The following is an 11,384-nucleotide window of genomic DNA, read 5'->3' as shown; positions in this document are numbered from 1 at the left end:
AACACTGAGAACCCCCTCCGGGAAGGGGTCTTGAGATGAAGTGCTTGCTGTTCCCCCTCGCTTTTGAAACACCCAGTTGATGTTCAGCCTTCAAGGCTGCGGAACGAGTTTTTCATCCACAGGCAGATTTTGCTGCCACATTCTCACTCACTTTCCTAAAATAAAGGGGGAAAAAAAAAATAAAAGAATCCTTGTGCTAATTTAATCTAGCCAGGCATCCTGCTGTCCTGCCTCATAATATCTCTCCAATCTGTCATTTCCAACAGACAGCGGTTTATTTGTTTGGCTTTTTTTTCCCCCCATGGTCTTAAAATATTTCCCCTGCTTTCTCCAGAGCTGCCCCAAGGATGTCCCAAGCTTCCCCCTGGCTTTGGTTGAAGCTCCGGGTGAAAACATCTCCCTTCTCCAGGAAAAACCCTAAACAACCTTAAATAGAGAAACTTGAAAAAGAATCGCCAGCTTATGTGCTGGCCCATCAGTGTTTGGGGTTTCAGAGCCAGGTTCTGGGCACGTGGTGGTCCAAAGCACTGAAATCCAACCTGGTCCAGGTCTGGAGATCCCAAAGGGAGCATCCCTCCAAATGGAGCACAGCACCAGAAACCCAGAGAGGTACCACAGCGCTGCCAGAGAATTATTCAGCAGCATCAATTGCAAAGGAGGAAACTATGAATACTTTAATGTTTAATATAGAATCGTAAAATCACAGGCTGGTTGGTGTTGGAAGGAACCTAAAGACCATCTTGTTCCAACCCCCTTGCCACGGGCAGGGACACCTTCCACTATCCCAGGTTGCTCAGAGCTCCTCCCAACCTGGCCTTGAACACTTCCAGGGATGGGGCATCCACAACTTCTCTGGGCAAGTGGTGGTGGTGGTGTTGACAGTTGGACTTTATAATCTTTAAGGTCTTTTCCACCCTTAACGATTCCATGAGTCTGTAATTCCAGGAGCCAGTGTGGGATCAAACCCCACTGGGTTTTCCTAGATGCTTTTCCCAAGCACCTACCTGCATGGGGCTGGGAAAGGAGCCATGCCCTTTGGCAATCAACACCCCGCTCCAGCCTCATGGGGCACCCCCCACCCCAAGCCCCTCAGCCCACATGAAACCCCTCAGGGCATCCCCTGAGCACCTTGAGCCCCTCAGCCCCACAGGGCATCCACTGAACTCCTCAGTCCCCCTCAGCTGCACAGGACACCCCCTGAGGCCCTCAGGGCATCCCCCTAAGCCCCACACCCCACTCCAGCCCCATGGAGCACCCCCTTAACCCCTCAGCTCCTCAGGACATCCCCCAAACCCTTCAGCCCCTCAGGGCACCCCCTGAGCCCCTTGAGCCCCTCAGGGCATCCCTCGAGCCCCTCAGCCCCTCCTCTGACTCCCCTGAGCCCTTCATGCCCACAGGGCAACCCCCCGAGCCCCTCAGGGCACCCCCTGAACTCCTTGAGCCTCTCAGGGCATCCCTTCAGCCCCTCAGCTCCCCCTCAGGGCACCCTCTGAACTCCTTGAGCCCTTCAGACCCAGGGGGCACCCCCCAGAGCCCCTCAGGGCTTTGAACATCTCGAACCTCTCAGGGCACCCCTCGAGCTCCTCAGGCCACCTCCTCAACCCCTTGAGCCTCTCGGGGCATCCCCTGAGCCCCTCAGGCCAGTCCCTGAACCCCTTGAGCCCTTCAGATCCCCGAGCCCCTCAGCTCGTCCCGCCCAGCACAGCCGTGTGTGTCCCCGCGTCCCCGGCGCGGCCCCTTTAAGAGCGCGGCCCCTTTAAGGGCGCGGCCCCGCCCGCCGCGGTCGCTGCCGGGGCCGCTGCTGACAACAAGATGGCGGCAGCGGCGGCGGGTCCGGCGGGCACCGAGAGCCGCGTGCTGGGCTACAGCCTGCACCGCTGGAGCAGCTTCTCCTCCACGTACCTGCCCGAGTGAGTGCCGGCACCAGCGCCGCGCCCGGGGCGCGCTCCGGGCTCCGGTCTGGGGGTGACCGGGCGGCCGGGCCTGTGCGCGGCCTGCGCGGGGCCTGCGCGAGGTGGCGGCGGCGGGGGGAGCGGGAACGGAGCTGTGTGTGAGGGGGGTGATCTGTACAGCGGAGTTTGGGGTTTCTTGCAGAGTTTTGCGGGGCTGCGTGTGATGGAGGGGCCTGTGTATCGGGTTTTGAGGGGGGCGGTGTGTTCGCGTGCGGCAGAGTTTGGGAGTTCGTGCGGAGTTTGGGGGGCTGTGCGTGAGTGAGGATCTGTGCAGCGGAGTTTGGGGAGCTGTGCGTGAAAGGAGTCTGCATATCAGGATTTGGGGGTTTGCGTGTGTGACGTCTCTACAGCGGAGTTTGGGGCTTTGTACGGAGTATGGGGGGCTGTGTGTGAAGGAGTGTCTGTGCAGCAGAGTTTCGGGAGCTGTGTGTGTGGGTCTTTGCAGCGTAGTTTGGGGGCTTATACAGAATTTTGGGGGGTTGTGTGTGTGGGGGCTGTACAACAGAGTTTGGGAGTCTGTACAGCAGGGTTTGGGGGGCTGAGTGTCAGGGAGGGTCTGTACAGCAGGGTTTGGGGGGCTGAGTGTCAGGGAGGGTCTGTACAGCAGGGTTTGGGGGGCTGAGTGTCAGGGAGGGTCTGTACAGCAGGGTTTGGGGGGCTAAATGTCAGGGAGGTTCTGTACAGCAGGGTTTGGGGGGCTGAGTGTCAGGGAGGTTCTGTACAGCAGGGTTTGGGGGGCTGAGTGAGATGGAAGGTCTGTACAGCAGGGTTTGGGGGGCTGTGTGAGATGGAAGGTCTGTACAGCAGGGTTTGAGGGGCTGAGTGAGATGGAAGGTCTGTACAGCAGGGTTTGGGGGGCTGAGTGAGATGGAAGGTCTGTACAGCAGGGTTTGAGGGGCTGAGTGAGATGGAAGGTCTGTACAGCAGGGTTTGGGGAGCTGTGTGTGAAGGGGGTCTTTGCAGCAGAATTGAGGGAGGTTTTGTGTGTTTGGGTCCGTAGAGCAGGTTTGGGGTTCTATGTGTGTGTGTTGGTCTGTACAGGAGGGTTTGGGGACTTTGTGTGAAGGGCAGTCTGTACTCTGGGGTTTGGGGGGGGGCTGCGTGTGGGGTTGTATAGCAAGGTTTGGGGGGCTTTGTGTGAGGGAGGGTCTGTAAAGCAGAGCTGGGGGGCAAGAGGCGCTTGAAAGGGGTTCAGAGAGCTGAACTCCATCACTGGGGGGGGTGTTTGGGGAAATGGTTGATGAAGAGACTGGGGGTCTGTTTGGGGCGGAGGGTCTGGGCTGCAGGTTTGGGGTGATGAGTGAGTGGGGAGGGCCTGGAGCACCAGGAATGGGCAAGGGAAAGCTACACCTAAGGAGGTGAAGCTGACCCCAGGTTTGGGGGAAGGACATTTGTGGGACAGGCTGGTCAGTCACTGGTTGAAATGGGGAGAAGGGTCAGTGCCCCTCTGCCCTGCAGGTGAGGGGCTGTCAGATGCCTGTGGGCTCTGTGTTTTTTGGCAGCTGGGTGTCCTCTCCTGCCCTTGACCTGGAATGCTGGGCTGTGTCACCTGCTGTGTGTGGCTTTTGGGGAAGGGGGTCCCCTGCTACCCTCACCTCCTGCCTCTGGGAATTTGGGGGTTGGCAGGAGGAGGCAGGAGCTGTGCTTCACAGCCATGTGTTTGTGCTGCTGTGCTACCCTGATCCCATCCTCAGTGGGAGAGTTGGCTCCGTGGTATCCAGCTACATACAACCTGTTAAATTCCTCCAGTGACTGACAGAGAAGTTTGGAGTGACCACAGTGAGGTTTAGGTATAATAGTTTCAGTGACACCTTTTTGATAAGCCAGCCTTGGTGCTGGAATTTGGGAGGACCGTTAGGATCACAGGACAGCTGGGTCATTGTGGGTTGTAGAGCCTCACCTGATCATCGATTGTGCTGCTTTTACTGACCTTTGATTGAAGTATCCTCAACTCACCCGCTCTCAACAAGTGACAGAGTTGCCTTAGTTGTTAATTATTAATATCCTCAATTATCTCCACTTTCCAAAATGAAGCGAACCTTTAAAAACAGGTTTTTAACTGAACTCTTTGTTGTTGTATCTTTCCGTGTATTTGCTGTGTTAGGTATGAAAAAGAACTGGATTCTTTCCTAATTGATAATCTTTGGTGATAATTAAGTAATCCCCTTATCTTTCTTGTTAAAACAACTTGACTTTAAGGCGGCTCTTTCAGGTCTCTGATCATCTTGTAGTTATTTCTGCCAGCATTTCTGGCTTTTAACTCTGTGTTGAAGTGTTGTTCCCTGAGGAGGAGGGTGACAGTCCCTTATTGATCTCACTGATGAGATGTAAACATATAGTATTATCTTTCTCCTTGATACCCCTTTCCAAGACTCCCGTTAGTCCCTTTTGCTCCAGGCTCATGCCAGGATTTAATGTTCACGTGGCATCTGCAGTGCTGCCCAAAGTCCTTAATGTCATTGCCTTCCCTGATACAATTCCCATTCCTGTAGCAGGGCTGGTGTTTTCCAAAGCATGACCTTGCATCTGGCTGTTTTTATGATGTTGTTTAGAAGTGCTTATCATCAGGGAAAACAATTTTTATCAGCTTTTCAGCAATGTAATCCCAGGAATGGGGTTATTCTCTGGCATGCTGACCTTGGTCTGAGGAATGCTGGTCTCAATGTCTGTCAGAGCTGCCTGCTCTGAAAGTTTTGGGTTTTACTTTCTAACTTTTGATTCCCATGGGAATGAAAAAGGAGAGAGCTTAAATGCAGTCTGAAATGAAAAGGAGAGGCTTCGACCTGGGATTTGAGATTAGACTCCCAAAAAGAGAAAATGTGTGAAGAAACATTTTCTTCACACAGGGTGGGGTGTGGTTTTTTTTTGGAGCAAAGGGTGGGGTTTTTTTTTGGAGCAAAGATTGAAAACTTGAAAATTGCTGGGGCAGGAACATAACATACTATGGGATGGACATGCAGGTAGAGCTAAAACTTGTCTTAGTGTTTGACATGAGGAACAGAATGATGCTTGTCTGGCAGGAGTCAATCTTAGATGTGTTTCCTAACCTAAATGATATCACAATAATGGGAATTCTGGTTATGCTGTAGTTTAAAGTTTGAGAAAGTTTTCTAGTCTAACTAGGAAGAAATCACTTGACCTTGGAGTAGAAGAGGGGCTCTGCCCTCATGGATGTAGGAATGAATATACAACTTAATAAGTATTGCTGCTTGTTGTTGGGAGTTGTGGTAGTGCAGGAGAAGTGCTTGTGGAAGGAGAGCAGAGTAGCTTGTCAGCTGAGCATGATTTAAACACACTTCTTAAGTAGTTCTATGGTTTTAAATGTAAAACAAAGTTATGAAATATAAAACTTTAATCACTGCTGACCAGGAAAGAAGTTAGATGTCTAGTGACTTATATCACGTCTGGTTATGTGATGCTGAACTGGCACTGAAACTTTTCAAAGTACTGAAATCATCTGATAACTGCTCTTTTTTTCTTAAAAAAAAAACAAACAAACCCAAACAAAAGAAAACAACTAGAAGTGTTTTTCAAAGGCCTTTCTGGTCATGCTCTAGTTGAGGATCAGTAGTCTATCGAAAAAGACCACTTTTCTTTCAGTGACCCAGAAGCTTCCTCTGGTGAATGCTGGCATCTCTCCTCTGGCATTTAGTGCTGGTACCACGGATTTGATGTTGGATTCAGTGTCTGACTGTTTCACCAGGGCTGCGGCTACCTGCATGTTTACAAAGACCTTTCCAAACACTGAGTGTGGATTATCCTTCTGGAGTCTGCCAAGGAATCATTCTCCTGTTTTTCAAACCACTGGAGTTGCCCTCTGTTGGTTTGTAGCTGCCAGCAGGAACATTGCCTTGGATATTTACTTTAAAAACTCTGTGGGTGGAAGTGAAAGAGTTGGTCTGGTAATAGTGGCTACTTCAGTTTGCACTGAGGGGAGGTTTTGCCTTTGGGAAGAAAATTGATCCAAGAGGAAATTTGTTGTTGAAACATCTGGTGTTTCCAGAGACGCTCTGCCTGTGCAGAGGCACTTCTGCAGGAAGTGATGAGCTCAGTGATGAGCTCAGTCACTTCTTTCTTTTTTTTTTTTTGGATAAGGAGGGATAAACAGTTTATAGAAGGTAATGTCACCTTTGTCCAAGCTTGGGGTTGTTTTTTGTTTTGTTTTGTTGTTTGTGTTTGTTTGTTTGTTTGTTGGTTTGGTTTTGTTTTGGGTTTTTTGTTTGTTTGTTTTTTTGTAAGGAAAGGAATCAAAAGCTTTTATTCTGCATTCTGAGAAGCACTTGATATCCTGATATTTTAGTAGCCTGTTTTTGTAGCTGCTCCTGTTTGAACTTCCTCTGAGTTGGATAAGGGGTGAAGTGCTGTGCTCTGTGCATGGCAGTCGTGCACCCTTTTCTACTGCCAAATTACTGTATCCAAGGACCCTGGTTTCTAATGAAACATTAGAAACTTATCAGACACATGACTGGTGGTGTTTTGTATTTGACTGATGCACTTGGGTCCTTCTGTCACCGTTTTATGGAGCTGAAATCCCACTTCAGAGACTTAAGAAGAGCCTTTTGTGATGTTGCACTAGTCACATACCTCTGTGAGAAAGTTTCATCCCGTTTCTATTGCTCAGATCTTCAGAGTCATTCAGGTCTTCCTGTATAGAATCCCTGTAGAGGAAGATCAGTGTATTTCCTAGGTTTGACTTTAGGATTTTGAGTTGGGAATTTGTTTTACTACTTTTTGTGCTAAGGTGGTTACTAAGAATATAAATTGATTGGCTTCTTAGCTGATAATTTAACACCATTTACAGCCTTCTGATTGTGTTGCTTTTTCACTGCAACTCATTTTTATATAATTCATGGTGGACTTCAGTTGTTCTGAGAATTCCAGTCTTTTCCAGTTTGACACTGTGAATGGTATCAAATGCTGAAGGCTGGATGACTCTGCTGTCCCTTTCCTAGGAAGTGTACTGGAGCAGGGAAAGAACCAGCTGATTCGTTAAATGCACTTAAAATAATTCTATATTTTTGCTGGTTTTCTGTATTTCCATCAAAGCAGGGGGAAGTAAACTTAGTCAAAGATACTTTGACGGTAAAATGTGACTCATAGACTTTCAAAGTGAGAAAGCAAATTTGTTTTGTTTTGTTTTCTAGTGACAGCAAGTTCCTGACCAGTTGAAAATGTACTTCTGTATTATGTTTACTCTGAGAGAGTAAAAACTCTTCTATGTTTTTGAATCTAAGGTCCTGCAAAACCTTAGTAAGAAAGTGCTGAGAACAACACGTGTGACAAACTTTTGGGGGTAAAGTCCATAAGGATTAAAAAAAAAAAACCAACCAAAACCAAACAACCAAACAAAACCAAACAAAAAAACCCAGGTGGAAAATAACCTGAACTCCACCTCCCCTGTTTCTCTTCCTACCATGTGAAACCAGGGACTCAAGTCTGCACCTTAGAGGTTCATAAATTTCCATAAAGGTGCATCCAGGTCTTGAAGAATCCCATGTTCGAGCTGAGATCAGTCGTAACTAATGAAAAGGTTTATTCTTAATATTCTGTTCCCTGAGCCCAAGCTCTGTTTCCCTGACAAGGTGAGGGTACCCTCTGCTGAGGCCTTTTAAAGCCATTTAAACCAGACCCAAAGGGTGGACTAGTCGTAGAACTGTGACTTTGGGGGTTTTTTTTTTGCACAAACAAGCAATAATGTAATTTTTTCAGCTTCAGTTGTCAGTATTTATAGCTTTACTTGAATATTTCAGTGTAGCCAACTCACTTTCCTTGTTGTGATTGCTTTGCCTTGAGATATGGGAAGGTGAGCAGGCACAGGGCTGGGTCTGTCACTGCTGATGGCTTTAAATATTGATCAGTGCTTCCAACATTCCCTCAAATGAGCTGGGAATGCAAACCCTGGCTAAAACAGGGAGCTACCCGACTCTGTTCCCCTCTGCTGAACCCTGTCTATAGAAATGTTCTCAGTTCTGCTTCTCGTTCTTTTCGATGTCCAGTGGAAAATATTTCCCCCCCTGCTTGTTTGTATGGATTTTCTGGATGTTTCTGGACAATCTCATGTTCTGACAGGCATTTTCCCATTGTTTACATCACTTCTGTAGCCTAGGATTTTTCTCCAAAAGCTGAAATTCAGTACTTAGAGAGCAAAACATTTCTGTAGAAAATAAAGTTGCACAGATTCAGTACATAAGTATTAGGTGCTTCTCTGGTGTCTGATAAGGTGAATTAATGAGAGAGAAAAATGTCAGAGAGGTGAAGGGAGTGAAAAAAAAAATCACAAAATTATGAAGTTATGATGAATTATGAGTTATGATACCTCTTGCTTCCCAGGTAGAAGCACAAGTGTAAGAAGAAATCTCTGGGCCCTGGATAAAATATAGACATTACTTAAGAGATTAGACAGTTTTATTCACTGGCAGAAGGATGAAGGTGAAATGCTAATTGCTCAGGTTCCCTGGTGTGACCAACCTGGCAGAGCCTGTATTGGATGTTCAGCCTATTCTGGGATGGCATTTTTCAGGAACATTAAGAATGTACAATTTTCCTGGAAGGTGTTAACATCATCAGATTATGGATCATTTACCCTGTGTGTGGCTGTACAGCCTGTGAGTTTAATAAAAGTTTTCCAGCTCCTGATGACTAATTACTGGCTTAAAGACTAAAACACTCTGTGAAACAGAGTTTTCCTTGGGATAAGTGTGATTGCTCAGACATCATGTACAGTCTGCTTGATTTTCTTTTTTTTTTTTTTCTTTTCATGGCAAAGAATATAGTTTCGAATTCTGCACATTCATCATGTTCCAAAGCAAGCCAGTGCTTGACTTTATATGAACTTGTAAACCCAAATGTAGCTGTGCTTTTTTTGCCTGTCGAATTTTGTGGGAAGAGTGAACTGTAAGTTCAGCTGGGCCTGAATTCCATAATACACCAGTTACTGGAAGGGGAGGAGGAGGGAGCGCTGAAGATGTAGAGTGGTTGTTGCTTTAGGTAGCTGCTATTTCAGTCATTGCTTGAAAGTCAGCGTGCACAATCCTTGAGAAATTATTTCCTGGATCAATTTGAATCAAGCAGCACAGCCATCTATTTGAGTTGAGGACAGCAGCCTGCACGTCTGGATTTGAGCTGCAGCAGCAGAGTGGCTGATGGCACTTGCTCCTCCTCTGCTGGAGTGTTTTGCTGTTCCTGGCAAATAACAGGATCTTCATCCTGGAGAAAAACTGTGCCCTGGTCAGTTTGAATTTGGTGGTGTTTTCCTTGGTCTTCCCTGCCTTTCCTCCCAAGACTCCTGGGTTCATAATGTCACCCTGGAGCTCTGGGAAGGTGCCTGAAAAAACGCTGAAGCTCTGGGACGTGACCCGTATTTTTCTGGGATTCCTTTTCCTTTAAGCAGCATTTGGCTCTTACAGCTGTGTTTAAATACCAATTTCCTAGCGTGTTCTGAACTTGAAAGTTGTGTCAGTAAAGAGATGGTCTTCACACAGACTGCTAAAATGGAAGGGAGAAATTTGGATTTGATAAACTGACCCATGAGTAAGGAACTGCTGAATGAGTTCCCACTCTGCTCTCTCGTGGTGGTGTACTATTGCTAACTCTCACATTTTTGTCTCCTTGAAAACCTGCTTTTGGGCACAGTGTTTGGAAGCTGCCAAATATGAAAGTAATGCTGGCTTGGGAACTGCTGTTTCCTTCAGCATGAATTATGTATATTGCCCCAAAATAAGGAATTATTCTGTAATGCAGCTCCAGGGGCAAATGTTTGGCTTGTAATGCATTTCCCCAAATAAGCAGCACTTAACAGGCTTCTTTATTTTATATACCATATATAAATATACTTCTTTATTTTCCCAGATCAGTATTTTGTCTTCTGCATTCCCTGAGTTAATTAGTGAGAGAAACTTAATTTTGAAAGGAAAGCTGTGAAGGTTGTCCCACTTGGGACCAGGAGGCATTTTCCACAGAGTTCTGGTGGAAAAATCTCCAAACCTGACGTCACTTTGGGCATGAGGAGGCTCCAGTCTGTTTTGTTGAACATAGTCTGCTTTAAATTCTCTTTACAGGCATCAGTTTTTTGGGTGAACTTTTACTGGGTGTGAGGTTACGGTGCTGATGAATGTTAAAGATGTGTTTATGGCTTACATTAGCAATGTATATCTGTACATGTAATAACTTAGTCTGGTTTTGTGGCTTCCTCTGAGTGGAAATATTGCTAATATTGTGGCATGTAAGAGCATCCCTGCAATGTTGTGAAATTGTGGAAGGCCTAAATCTACTTCCTGGCCTTCGGTAAATTTTTCCATATGTGCATTAGTCAAGCAAAAATACTCCACCAGGGCTGTGATGCTTCCAAAACACAGCCCAGGGGATTTGTGTGGACATTGCTATCCTCTAATCTTCTGGTAAAAGGATCTGCCCCTTCCCAAGTGCTTCTGGAAATGGGAAGTGAGCACCATGCCGTGCTGAAGTGAGCTGCTCCACCAGAGCTGGGGAAGTTTTGGAAAGTTGAAGTTCAGCGACTTTTCTGGTGATTGGCAGTAGAAATCCCCCTGCTCACACACTACCTAAACTATTTTTTCAGCAAGATATGAGATCTTTTATGAAATAGAAACTGAACTTTGTTATCAAGTGGTCGTGGCTGGTGATTTTTTTTTAAACTCTGGCAAATTTTACTCTAGTATTTTATCTATTAGCTACAAATCTGATCAGCTGAAGAATTTAATCTCTTCATCTTTTTCCTTGACTATTGAAGGGCAGAATTCACGCTATTCTTGGTCCTTTTATTAAGCCAGGGATTTATTTCTACTCAGGGAACCTCCTCAGACCTCACCTAGGCTAAACTAAAAGGCTGGATTTCAGATATCCTTGTGTCTTGGACATGTACAGATGAACACTGAGTATGAAATGAGTAAAAGAAACTGTTCCAGAGGATCTTATAATCACTGAGTTCACTAATATCACTGACATTTTAAATTACTTTCACATAAAAAAGTAGAGAGACATTAAGTACATGGACAAGTTCCCTGTTGTGCAGAGGGAGAACAAACCTTGGTAATTTTTCAAGCTTGAAGGTTCTCAGCATCATTTACCAGTTAAATTGCATCCAAATTATAATCCCTGAATGTTGGGACAATTAGGCTGGTAATCATCTGTGATGCATGAAGTTTTTGTGGGTACCAAAATAGATGACTAAGCCTGACTTTATTTTGCCTCCAGTTTGTTTTTCCGCTGTGCCAACACTGATATTCCCGTCCTGGAGCTGGATTTGGGGCTCTCAGTGCTGCGATACAGTCAAAAGTTTAATCCCTGATTTAGGGCTGCGGAGTGTCACTGGAATAGAAGTTATTTACCGACCTCTGAGAACCTGGAAGTGACCTCAAGTTTGTGCCAGGGCAGGTTTAGATTGGATATCAAGAGAAATTCCTTCACCAAAAAGGT

The 11,384-nt window shown here is 46.4% G+C and overlaps 1 protein-coding gene across 1 annotated transcript in view; it reads left to right on the top strand.

Moving 5' to 3' along the window:
- The first annotated feature begins 1,788 nt into the window (after window positions 1-1,788).
- MKLN1 (muskelin 1) overlaps window positions 1,789-11,384 on the top strand; it is a 94,191-nt gene continuing 84,595 nt past the window's right edge. Inside the window, exon 1 of the mRNA XM_032687266.1 lies at window positions 1,789-1,910. Within this exon, the coding sequence (XP_032543157.1) occupies window positions 1,813-1,910 (98 nt within the window). The 5' untranslated portion in view covers window positions 1,789-1,812. The remainder of the gene's footprint in view (window positions 1,911-11,384) is intronic.

Source organism: Chiroxiphia lanceolata, chromosome 5, assembly GCF_009829145.1.
Source record: "Chiroxiphia lanceolata isolate bChiLan1 chromosome 5, bChiLan1.pri, whole genome shotgun sequence".
NCBI classification, from domain to species: Eukaryota; Metazoa; Chordata; class Aves; order Passeriformes; family Pipridae; genus Chiroxiphia; species Chiroxiphia lanceolata.
This window is presented reverse-complemented; position numbering and strand designations above follow the sequence as displayed.